Source organism: Artemia franciscana, chromosome 13 (assembly GCF_032884065.1).
Source record: "Artemia franciscana chromosome 13, ASM3288406v1, whole genome shotgun sequence".
NCBI lineage: Eukaryota > Metazoa > Arthropoda > Branchiopoda > Anostraca > Artemiidae > Artemia > Artemia franciscana.
Genome location: NC_088875.1, coordinates 38,442,470 through 38,456,308, shown reverse-complemented (window position 1 = coordinate 38,456,308; position 13,839 = coordinate 38,442,470). Strand labels below are relative to the sequence as shown.

Here is a 13,839-nt window from a genome sequence, read left to right as displayed (position 1 = left end):
TCGCTCCTTACTACAGTTCGTTACCACGAACTGGTTGATTGTTTTACCACTGTTACTCATTAAAAGGTAATAAATCTGAAAAAATAGAAGATAAACCACACAATCTAAATGATAAGAGGATAAATATATTAAAATGGGTTGGATTTTAAAATCTAATCGATTGATAAGGTTCGTTATCTCTACTATTTCTTTATAGGTAAGGATTTATAGATAAAAGGAAATATAGAAATATTCTAGCAAAAGGTAAAGCTGATAATCAAGACAGTGAATAAAATAAACCAAAAACATCCGAATATATAAGTTTCATATCTGGAAACCTTTATTACTGGGGAAAAAATTCAATAAACAACTGAAACATGCAAGAAAATTAGTTAAAAAGTGAAAATGCTCAAAATTTAAAGCAAAAGCTTATGAAAAATATTAAGACACTCAGATCTGAAAAAGTATTTTAGATCAAATTAAAATCAAATAGGGATTTATTCAAGGTTTTCTCTCATCGTTAATTATCTTTTTGGCATAATTCTTCTTTTCCAGTTTTAATTTTCAGTTGATATTGCTCCTTTTCGTCACGATTTCTTGAAAAAGGTATAAACTGCTTTCACCTCATTGGGTGGCTCATAATACCTTCGAAAAAAATAAAGTCGTAATAATTTTTTATAGTTTTATTTTAATTTTTATATTTTTCCCCTTGTCACAGAATTCAGCAAAATTTGAAAAGAAAAGGGAGGGAGAGATCATGTATCAGTAGCTATATTGAAATGGGAGCCTCACACAAACCATAAGTTAACAATAGCTTTGTTGAGGGTCGATGAGGGTCGTAGGGGGTCAAACCATAGCTTTGGAGAGGGTCAGGAGGGACATGAATGCGACCTTTCATATTTTTTTCATATGTGACTATATCGTTAAGGCTCATCTCAACAAATATTTTTATTCTAGTGGTTTGTTTAAGTTAAGGAATGTTTTTAATTTATTTGTTACAAACAAATAACAAACGGAACAAGTGAAACTGAACACAAGTAGCTTTTCCCACTAAAAAGGGAGTGACGTTAGTCATTAAAACCGAAGAAGAACTACTTCAAATATGAGAGGGCTCAGAAATTTCATTCTGACAATAGCACGAATCTTGTCTAACAGCGAAATCTAACCGAAGAGGTTTTGTAGAATCTGGCCTATTCTTATTCTTTATATTCTTTTTTTTTCTATCTCTATGCTAAAAACTCTGTATTCTCAAACAAATATAATTGAATATATAAATCTATTTTACAATTGCAATTTTATAATTATATAATTGTAGATCTATATAAATAGCTAGATTATAAATTATAAATCTATTTAAATATATTTGTAAATTATATTAAATATATTTATAATTTATGTATACTAATTAAATATATTTACACTATATTTAATTAAATATATTCTTTAATAATTAATTGAATTAGTAATATATTTAATTAATTAAATATATTTAATTAAGATTACAATTTATATACATGTATAGTTAAATATATGTATGAATTATTAATCTATTTAAAATTATAAATTATAAATCAACTATAAATCTATAGTTGTAATACAGACACCATATTGGAAATGCGCATTATTATTATTATTATTAGTAATAGTATCATTATTATAATTTATTTTTGGCCCACACTATACAATTGTATAACATGTGGAGTAACACGAAGAAAAATAAATAAAATGCAATGCAAATCAAGATAGAAACATCATGGAAACCAGTTACAAAGTAACACATAAAAAATAGAAGATACAAAAAAAATTGAAAACATAAAAGGAGGGGAAAAGAGAAATAAGAAAGCAAAACTTATAACTACCAGAACTTTAAATTTAATTAAAGTGAAAGAGCGAAATCGGTAAAAATCTGTAAAAATCAATGAGCCTTGTTTCGCAATTTGACTATCTCATTTTTTTTTGACAACTGGTCAAACACATCGACACATCAGCCTAAGAAAATCCGGGTTAAGTGAAAAGATACTGAAGGTATCTCAGAATTCGTGATACCTATACCGTGACACACACACATATGCAATATTGCATTACATGCAAGAATTATTTGGCCGAACTTACCGGAGCTTAGCCAGTCAGTAATTGGAGTAACCCCAACAGCACATTTGATTTCGGTTTGTGGAGACCCCATAACGGCCGTGGCTACATATCCTCCAAAACCTTTTCCCCAAATTGAAATTCGGTCTTTGTCAATGAATTTCTCTTCAATCAGCAATGCTCTAACCATCCTTATGATATCCTAAGAGAAAACAGTGCACGATATTTTGAAGCTATAATCAAGAAAGGTCGTTTCAATATGTTTGACCTGTCTACTCATATGACTTTATATCTTCCGTATGAAACTAAGACAATCCACTATAAATACTTTTTGAGTAACTGGAGCTTGAAGATTATAAGCTATATGCCATACGAGGATAAACAATGAATTTTCAATTGTTGGTAAATACAAAAAGAAAAAAAAAACGTAAAATGTCTAAGAAATTTGTCCGACATCACTAACCAATTTAAATTATTGCATCTAGGTTATTTCACTATGTAGTACATTCAGTATGAGATCATCCACATGTTACAAAAAAAAAATTACTTGACAAAAAACAATAGACTGATGTTGATTTACAAATAGTTTGTGGTAAGAAACTGTAAGGACGGAGCGACTCGGGCTAAGAGTAGCCAGAACTCTAAAAGAAGTTCTTTACGATATATACATCAAAAGAATTAAATTTTACAGTGATCCCAAATATATAAAGTTCATTAAGCTTAAAATTATTCTAAAGCGGAATTTGTTTTTTTTTTTTCGAGAAGGTTGATTCCAGACACGCGTTTATTTGTTTTTATGCTACTGTTTATTTTCCAGGGATAACTTTATCGTACCAGCGGTACTAATATATCACGAGAGGGCAAATCTGAAAGGAAAATGAAAGTTCTAGTGCCCTTTAAGTAGCAAAAGAGACTGTACCACAACCTTGTCAGCAAATGTCAGCAAAGTGACATTTACCTTCATTTTTAATTTAAATGGGTATTTGAAAGAAGTGCTACGCTGAACTACGCGAAAGAGAGGTTCTAGAGAAAGCCTCTAGACCTTTCAAAGAATTCTAAAAAGGCGCCTAAAAATATGACAATAGGAGTAAGGTCCTTAAAAGCTATCTGAGTGTTATCGCTGGAGCCGCCTAGTGTCAGTACATTTATGTCTCGTAATAGGGGGCTTCTTATCATAATAATTTTGATTTTTTCACCAACAATTTAATCCAATCGAACAGCCTTTGCCACTTTCTTTCTAATATCAATAAGCTAGGTACCCTCGTGTTCTATGTCCTGATTATCTATAACTCGTAAGTGTACCACAGTATGCAAAATTTGTGACGAATAGTCTTTGATCCAATGTAGCAACTATCCAAACCGCACTACTATACCCAGTATGTTATGGTTAAACAGGTTAGGGACAAGCAAAGCATGAACGCGTCTATCCCTTGCTCTTTTCGCTATATTTTATGCACTAGCAGTTGTGTCAAGATGTCAAGTAGTGAAATAAGGAGTCGTTGAGGCCTATCAGACGAGCTGTCGCTCATTGTTCATAGATGTCATCTAAGTATTTTTGGTAATACTCTGTGTCGCCCCCAATGGATGATATCACAAGACTAAATAGTGTGTGACCCAGTAGCCTGAGGATAACGAAAATCCGGCCAAAAATAGCTTGAGAAGAACTTGAAACCGTCTGGGGGCTTTCAAATACACAGTCGGAGATGGAACAAAGACTCATAGAATGTTATCGAAGGACTTACAGACGACTAGTCAATGTGGTCCTTCAGAAAATATTCCAGTGTTTTTGTTAAAAAGTACAGTTCATTATGTAGTCCCACCATTAGTAAAATCACCATTAACACAAGTAATAAGTTTAATGAACTTGTAAATAACTGAATTTACACTGAATATGCTCAGCAATACATTTGACGCCTCTTGTTGCTGCTGTCTGACTTGTTGCAGAAAATAAATTGCTCATTAATTGGCCGTAAAATTCCAGCTGCCCACTCGTTTTAACCATCTTGGATAAATTTACAATTTCTAAATCCCTAAATTTGGCAGGATCTTTTCCACAAATTATGCAGCAAGTCATTACAAGAAATTATTTTGTAGTTCAAATTATTTTATTGCTATTTGAATAACTTCTGTGGATTCCTCCTGCTATTGCAAATCTGCCTTCATTCATACGATAAATCTTTCTTTCCTGAGAATAAAACTTCAGCTGCCCACTCATTTAGGCTGCCCATTAGCACTCTTTATTAATTAATTATTTTCAAATTTATGGATCTGACAGCATTTGCTTCAAATTATGTGGTTGGAGATAGAAATTATGGAAAAAATTGCAGATTATAAAAAAAACAGTTCAAGGAAAAATTAAAGTAAAAGTCATGCTGCCATGGTAAATCTACCAAGCAAACACGGCGGGTGTTGGTTCCAGCCTCTGGTTAGGCTACTATTTCTAGAAAATAGGTTTGTTGAGAAGAAAAAATCAAGCCCAGTGCATAGAAGTGGAGAATTCTTGCCCTTTTTGTAAATAAAGTTACAAAAATGTACATCGAATTCAATTCAGGTGTCTATAACTTTCAAACCATAGGGGAGGGATGTCTTATTTAAGTATGGTAGTGACGATATACTCCATGTCTTAAGTTTATCTGTCTTAAGTTTAACGTGACAAAAGTATACAGCTTTTGGTAACTTTTTGGTAACAAAAGTCGTGCTTTGGGCTTAAAAGTGGAGAATTCTTGCCCTTTTTGCAAATAAATTTTCAAAAATACACATCAAATTTAAGTCGGGTGTCTACAGCTTTGAAACCATAGGGGAGGGATGTCTTATTTAAGCATGGAAGTGATCATTTACTCCATTTCCTAAGTTTATCTGTCTTAAGTTTAATGTGACCAAAGTATATGGCTTTTGGTAACTTTTTGGTAACAAAAGTCAAGCTTTGGGCTTAGAAGCGGAGTATTCTTGCCCTTTTTGTAAATAAAGTGACAAAAATATACATCAAATTCAATTCGGATGTCTACAGCTTTCAAACCATAGGGGAGGGATGTCTTATTTAAGTATGGTAGGGACGATATACTTCATCTCTTAAGCTTAACGTAACCAAAGGATATAGCTTTTGGTAACTTTTTAGTAGCAAGAGTCGAGCTTTGGGCTTAGAAATGGAGAATTCTTGCCCTTTTTGTAAATAAAGTTACAAAAATATACGTCAAATTCAATTCGGGTGTCTACAGCTTTCAAACCATAGGGGAGGGATGTCTTATTTAAATATGGTAGTGACGATATACTCCATGTCCTAAGTTTATATATCTTAAGTCTAACGTGACCAAAGTATATAGCTTTTGGTAACTTTTTGGTACAAAAGTCAAGCTGTGGGCTTAGAAGTGGAGAATTCTTGCCCTTTTTGTAAATAAAGTTACAAAAATATACATACAATTCAATGCGGATATCTACAGCTTTCAACCATAGAGGAGGGATGTCTTATTTAATCAAACAGTTCGTGGGAACGAACTGTTGTAAGGAGCGACCCGGCTCAATAGTAAACGAAACTCTAAATAACAAGAATTTTCATGCTAAAATATACATCAAAAGAATCGGATTTTCATGCTGATTTTAAATATATAAGTTTCACCAAATTTGGCCTTTGTCATCAAAAGTTACGAGCCTGAGAAAATTTGTCTTATTTTAGAAAATAGGGGAAAACAACCCCTAAAAGTCACAGAATCATAACAAAAATCACACCATCGCATTCAGCGTATCAGAGAACCCTATAGCAAAATTTTCAAGCTCCTATCTACAAAAATGTGGAATTTCATATTTTTTGCCAGAAGACAAATCACGGGTGCGTGTTTCTTTGTTTGTTTTTTTTTTTTGTTTTTTTTTTTCCAGGGGTCATCGTATCGACCAAGTGGTCCTAGAATGTTGCAAGAGGGCTCATTCTAACAGAAATGAAAAGTTCTAGTGCCCTTTTTAAGTGACAAAAAAATTGGAGGGCACCTAGGCCCCCTCCCACGCTCATTTTTTCTCCAAAGTCAACAGATCATAATTTTGAGATAGCCATTTTGTTCCGCATAATCAAAAACCATAATAACTATGTCTTTGGGAATGACTTACTCCCCCACAGTCCCTGGGGGAGGGGCTGCAAGTTACAAACTTCGACCAGTGTTTACATATAATAATGGTTATTGGGAAGTGTACAGTCGTTTTCAGGGGATTTTTTTTTGGTTTTGGGGGTGGAGTTGAGGGGAGTGGGCTATGTGGGAGGATCTTTCCTTGGAGAAATATGTCATGGGGGAACAGAAATTCAATGATAAGGACACAGGATTTTCCAAAATTACTATAAAAAAAACAATGAAAAAATAAACATGGAAAAGTTTTTCCAATTGAAAGTAAGGAGTAACATTCAAACTTAAAACGAACAGAGATTATTACGCATATGAGGGGTTCTAAAAATACTTTAGCATAAAGAGCGAGGTATTTAGGAGGAGATAAATACCTCGCTCTTTATGCTATAGTATTTTTAGAAATTTCAACTATTTATTCTACGGCCTTTCTTATTCAGGGGTCATTCTTAAAGAATCGGCCAAAACTTACGATTTAGTGTAAAGAGCGAGGTATTAACGAGTGTACAAACCCCCTCATATACATAATAAAAATTTAAGAATATAAAAGTTTGTTACGTAAGTTAATTCTTAAGTTACGTATATTTTTTACTAATAAAAAAATTCGTTAAAAATTAAAATTTATAGTTGCCTTTTTGTGTAATCGAAAAATTGCCTGGCAACTAGGCCTTCTTCCCCATTCCTTATTTCTCAAAATCGTCTGATCAGAACTAAGAGAAAGCCATTTAGCCAAAAAAGGAATTAAAATGTAAATTTCATTTTAATAATTTATATGTAGAGAGCCAAAATCAAACATGCATTAATTCAAAAACGTTCAGAAATAAAAAAAAAACTAGTTTTTCTAACTGAAAGTAAGGAGCGAAATTAAAACTTAAAACGAACAGAAATTACTCCGTATATGAAATGGGTTGTCCCCTCCGCAATCCTTCGCTCTTTACGCTAAAGTTTGACTCTTTACCACAATTCCGCTTTTTAAAACAATTAAAAGCTGTAGAATAAAGAGCGAGGGATTGCGGAGGGGACAACCCATTTCATATACGGAGTAATTTCTGTTCGTTTTAAGTTTTAATGTCGCTCCTTACTTTCAGTTAGAAAAACTAGTTTTTTTTATGTAATTATGGTAGGAACGATATACTCCATCTCTGAAGTTTAACGTGACCAAAGGATATAGCTTTTGGTAACTTTTTGGTAACAAAACTCGAGCTTTGGGCTTGGAAATGGAGAATTCTTGTCCGTTTTGTCAATAAAGTTACGAAAATATAAATCAAATTCAATTCGGGTGTCTAAAGCTTCCAAACCATAGGGGAGGGATGTCTTATTAAATTATGGTAGTGACGATATACTGCATCTCTTAAGTTTATCTGTCTTATGTTTAACGTGATCAAAGTCTATAGCTTTTGGTAACTTTCTGGTAAAAAAAGTCGAGGTTTGGGCTTAGAAGTCGAGGATTCTCGCCCTTTTTGTAAGTAGAGTTACAAAAATATACATCAAATTCGATTCGGATGTCTACAGCTTTCAAACCATAGGGGAGAGATGTCTTATTTCGGTATGGTAGTGACGATATACTCCATGTCTTAAGTTTAACGTGACCAAAGTATATAGCTTTTGGTAACTTTTTGGTAACATAAGTCGAGGTTTGCGCTTAGAAGTGGAGAATTCTCGCCCTTTTTATAAATAAAGTTACATAAATATACATCAAATTCAATTCGGGTGTCTACAGCTTTCAAACCATAGGGGAGGGATGTCTTATTTAAGTATGGTAGGGACGATATACTCCATATCTTAAGTTTAACGTGACCAAAGTATATAGCTTTTGGTAACTTTTTGGTAACAAAAGTCGAGCTTTGCGCTTAGAAGTGGAGAATGCTCGCCCTTTTTATAAATAAAGTTACAAAAATATACATCAAATTCAATTTGGGTGTCTACAGCTTTCAAACCATAGGGGAGTGATGTCTTATTTGATTATGGAAGTGACGATATACTCCATGTCTTAAGTTTATCTGTCTTAAGTTTAACGTGATATGTTTAATATCATTTTACTGAATTTTGCGCGAAAATGAGATTAATTTAACATATTGAGAATCGTGCAATAGCAGAAGGAAGATTTTTTAGGCGTTTGTTATTTTTTTTTTTTTGGAAGGGACAGAAAGAGAGGGTTACCAGCATATAAGCATAGGATCCTTTCTTAATTTTCTATGGGAAACCTTTTTAAGAAAGATGTGTTACCTTCAAAATCTTATGTAATATTGATGGGAAAATTCAATCAATACCCGTTTTTATACCCCCCCCCCATAGACAACAGAAAATCACTCAGTTCCTGTTAGAGTAATAGTGGATGAGGTGACGCTTCTGTTTTCTGGAAGTCTCGGGATACCAACAAAATTTTGTTCATAGGAAAATCAAAAGTCTAACAGTTCTACTCATTAAAATGGCAGTAAAACCCCTTGTTTGCTGGCACAAAATGGTGAAAAAGCGTAAAAATAATAGGATGATGTAAGAACCATACCCTTACTTGAGGGAGGATCCTTGTAGGTTTTTAAACATAACAAGCAAAAACGTCCTCATTTGGCGGGGCCCTGCAGGTTTCTTAAAGAATATCGAATACAAACCTGATTTAGTGGGGTCTCATGTTCTTTTTTCTTAGCCCTCGTAGGTTTTTAATGGTAACAACCAAGGAAATCCAGATTTGGTGGGCTTCGTAGGTTTTTCCCTTACACCCCTAGGTTTCCCAAACACTCTCTATTATGTAAAAAGCAAACCCTACAACGTAACATGCACCTGTATCTCCTAAAAATATTCTTTATGACGTAACATGCACCTTTTTCCTGAAGAAGCTACTAAGAAAAGTGTCCGGATCGGGATACGAACGGATAGGGCTGTTGGCAAAAACCATGGAGGCCTCATTACTTCTGTGGTAAATGCTTTTCCATACGCGGTCTCTGTTTCATTTTGAGAACCAAATAAAGTATTCTTCTCGTCAACTATGGTAAGTGGAATGCGCTATTGTGCCCTACTTTAGGTATTCTGGTAACTATGTTGAAATTGGTGCTTAAGAATCAAAACGCAACTAAATCCCCAACTTTGGACACAACTAAGCAGTTGCAACTTTTACGATTTCTTTTATGTGTAGCCTGCTCGAAAAAAAATAAATATGATCAGAACATTGTTAACGCAGATTGGTAGCCTCTTCTTCCACCCTAATCCGTTAACCCCTTCTTCCTCTGTTCCTCTTCTTCACCCCAATCTGTTCAAGGCTTCATTTTTTTTCCATCTCATGAAGTTCTCGTTTTCTTCAAATACTTTGTTATAACTTTTACTTGCCCCACATAAGGATATTCTGCTTTCAATTTAGCCAAGATGTATGGCTGCCTTATTTGGCAGTTAGTAGAAGGATCAGTAGAAGGACAAATAATTTTTTTGGACTGATGTTCGTAATCTACAAGACTTAGGACTAAAGAAGTTTGGTGATATGAGACTTCTCAATGTATTTCTGGGAATTTAGTTAATAAATGTTCTAGAAAAAGAGGAATGTGCTAAAAGATATTTTTTATCATAATGCCCAGAGATTAAAAGGACGTTCTGATTCGTTGTTGTTCTTTCGTTATTCCCATTCGTTGTTCGTTGTTCCGAAAAAAAGCAAATTTTCACAAGATGCTTAAAATTACCAAGTGTGTAGATTTGTTACAAACAGAAAGCTGGCAACTATGTATTAGTAGTACTTAGGCGCAGTGGGTGGAGACCAAGCGTTGGCGGCTCCCCGCATACACAGGATTATTTTTGCTCTTTTTTAAGATTATTCCTTACTTTTATTTCAAAAACCAGTTGCTGTTTTCAATTTACACGGTTCAATTTAATCCGAGTTAAGCCTGAGCTGAACTATATTTCCCAAATCTATATATATATAAATATATATATAAATAAGTTGTTTGTTTGTGTGTCTGTCTGTCTGTCCGCATATGACGTCTGAATTATTTCATCATTTACCAATTCAAAAACGAATGTATTCAAGCCGAAGTAGCTGAGCTGGTAAAGCGTCATGTTCCAGGTTCTAGGTCCTAGAGGTTCCAGGTTCGAACCTTGGCTTTAGCATTTATACAAAAGAAGAAAAAAAAACTAAAAAATGTAAAAACTACAAAAAAAACTAAAAAAGGTAAAAACTACAAAAAAAACTAAAAAGAAACTGCTAAAAAAACTAAAAAAGCTAAAAAACCAAAAAAAAAAAACCAAAAAAGGTAGAAAACTAAAAACTAAAAAAGAAAAACAAGAAAAAAAACTAAAAAAAGGTAAAAACTACAAAAAAAAACTAAAAATAAAAATAAAATAAAAACTAATAAAAAACTAAAAAAAACTAAAAACTGAAAAAGAAAAAAAACTAAAAAAAGGAAAAAAACTGAAAAATAAAGGAGAAAAGGAAAACTAAAAAAATAAAAATAAAAATAAAAAAACTAAAAAAGGTAAATGTATTCAAGCCGAAGTAGCTGAGTTGGTTAAGCGTTATGTTCCAGTTTCTAGGTCCGAAAGGTTCCAGGCTCGAACCTCGGCTTTAGCATTAATATAAAAGAAGAAAAAAAACTAAAAAGGTAAAAACTACAAAAAAACTAAAACTAAAAAAATAAAAATAAACTAAAAAAGGTAAAAACCAAAAAAAAAATAAAAGAAAAAAAGGAAAAAACAAAAAATTTATTTCCTAAAGAAACTAAAAAAGCTAAAAAACTAAAAAAAAAATAAAAAAAACTAATAACTAAAAAAGTAAAAAAATAAAAAAAAAACTAAAAAAAGGTAAAAACTACAAAAAAACTAAAAAGAAAAAAACAACTAAAAACTAATAAAAAAACTAAACTAAAAAAACTGAAAAAGAAAAAAAACTAAAAAAAGGAAAAAACTGAAAAATAAAGGAAGAAAAATAAAACTAAAAAAATAAAAATAAAAATAAAAAAATAAAAAAGGTAAAAACTACAAAAAAAACTAAAAAGAAAAAGAAAAAAAAACTAAAAAAAGCTAAAAGAAAGGTAAAACCAAAAAAAAAATAAAAAGAAAAAAGGAAAAAAAAAAATTATTTCATCATATACCAATTCAAAAACGAATGTATATACAGACCGGGACACGGGGATTATAAATGACGACCGGGACACTCAAAGAGAAATTACAGACTGGGACACCGGGACACAAATGACGACTGGGACGTGTGTGTCGACTGGCGTCATGTTTGTGTGTCGATTGACGTCATGTTTGTCGACTATAAATGACGACTGGGACACAGGGACACAACTACAACGGGGACGCCGGGGGGCACAGCGCGGATATATAAATGACGATGGGGGCACAGGGAATGTTTGATTAGCAATCACCATCAACAAAGCTCAAGGGCAATCATTAGAATAATGAGGTATAGATCTGAATACGGATTGTTTTTCCCATGGACAATTATATGTTGCATGTTCAAGAGTCGGTAAACCTGACAATCTATTCATATGTAGAGACAATGGGACAGCGAAGAATGGTGTATATTCTCAAGTTTTACGTAGTTAAAAACATATATATATATATATATATATATATATATATATATATATATATATATATATATATATATATATATATATATATATATATCTATATTCACAGGTGGGACACAGGGACACAACTACAATGGCGCGTAACTAATATGGCGCGTAGCGACTTACGCGCGCGGGGGGGGGGGCTTGGGGGGTGCGAAATGCCCCAACAGCTAGTCACAAATAAACTGACGTGAAGGTTTTTTGGATTTCAATGACGACAAATTTTCTTGGAATGAAGGACAGTAGGGATAATTAATTGTTATATGTTCTAAAACACATATGTTCTTAAACACATTGTCTCTAATGCCTAGAATTGAATAGGTTCAATTTAATCCGAGTTAAACCTGAGCTGAACTATATTTCCCAAATCACAAATAAAATGACGTGAAGGTTTTTTGATCTCAATGACAAAAATTTTTTTTGGAATGAAGGACAGTAGGGATAATTAGTAAATCGAGTGATCGAATCTTTTATCACGAGGTTTCCAAAATATTGTATGATTTGACAAAAAAACAGCAGAAATGGAAAAACATAGTGTGATGGTCAACTTCAGTTTCAACACTATCTTATCTAAGAGTGTTAACCATGGTAGACCATGTCGAAGTGGTATATAAAACAACTTCTATTTATCATCATTAATTTTTTTTTCTTTGCAAGCATCTAATAATACAAAATACAGGTATTAACAACCTTTCATTAGCAGTTAATCTCGAATGTAATTTTAAATGAACCATATTGTGTGTAAATTATTATCATTACTCAGTAAAAGACTATGTATTTATAACAAAAGAATGTTTTAATGAAACTAACCAGAATATTTAGAGGATGCTTTATCTCTTTAAAGCCGTAAATCAAAAGTAGATTACTTCTATTTTTGAAACAGGAGGACAAAGAGGACAAGCGTCCTTTTCCGTAAGAACAATCTTTACTCCTTAGGGCTAAAAAATAATAAACTGAGCAAAACGTCTGATGTAAAGGTCCCCTGAAATGTCGAGGAAACATGACCGAGTGTACATTTAAAAAACGGACAGGTCTATGACCACTGGCCGTTTTGAGGATTTTTGTTTGGGTGTGGAGATTTTTTTATTCTACGGGGGGAATATAAATAAAACTATAAAAATATGTATCAGAAATTGCCTTATAACAATTTTTTTACTTTTTCACTAGTGACGAAAACTTCAAGGGGCTCAAACTCACCCCCCCCCCTAGATATAGCCTTGCTATGGCCTTTTAGGAAGAAGAAGAACTACAATCAAACAAGTATTCCCTACGTATACATCAAAGCACACTCAGCACTGGATAACCTCTCCCCCAATTTTTGTTGGGTTCTGTATTTTATTCAAGTGGCATTAAGATAATAAGTTTTTTTTTAGGATTCTTCTCATTTTGTCACTCAATTCGGGAATATAATGTAAAATAGTGAAAAGTCTCTTATAACCCACCAAAGGGAAAATATTTTTGGGGTTTGGAGTTGATGTATCCTTTTCTGCCTTTTTTGTCATTTCTTATGATGGATTCCATCACTTCTATAAGATACCTATTGCAAAATAAAATTTTACAATAGTATAATAAAATAAATACTATAAAATAAATAATATATTATTTATAATCTATATATATATATATATATATATATATATATATATATATATATATATATATATATATATATATATATACATACATACATATATACATACATATATATATATATATATATATATATATATATATATATATATATATATATATATATAAATATATAAAATAAAATATATATATAAAATATATAAAATAAAATTTTGCAATATATAATAAAATAAAATAGTGATTGAATTGTGGGACTACATGATCTTCTGAGCTTTTATTATACGATTAACCGAAGGTATAACTGCACCTTTTTTAACGCTAGGAGAGTGGTTGGAAAAAAATACAAATACATTTTGTTATGTGTAGGCTTTGTATAAATCAAAAAGCCGAGGCTGAGGGAATTATTGAAGATCAAGGCATCTAGAAAAGGCAGTTTATGATTAACTTTTAAGGTGAACTGAAGGTTAGAGTCCAAAGTGTTAAGATGAGTCGAAACAGAGATGAAAGAAGAGACGCTGGTT

The 13,839-nt window shown here is 32.4% G+C and overlaps 1 protein-coding gene across 1 annotated transcript in view; it reads right to left on the bottom strand.

The window, feature by feature from the left end:
- Positions 1-13,839, bottom strand: part of LOC136034903 (prolyl endopeptidase FAP-like) — a 129,054-nt gene that overhangs the window by 9,547 nt on the left and 105,668 nt on the right. Inside the window, exon 12 of the mRNA XM_065716400.1 lies at positions 2,092-2,269. Coding sequence (XP_065572472.1) covers positions 2,092-2,269 — 178 coding nt within the window. The remainder of the gene's footprint in view (positions 1-2,091; positions 2,270-13,839) is intronic.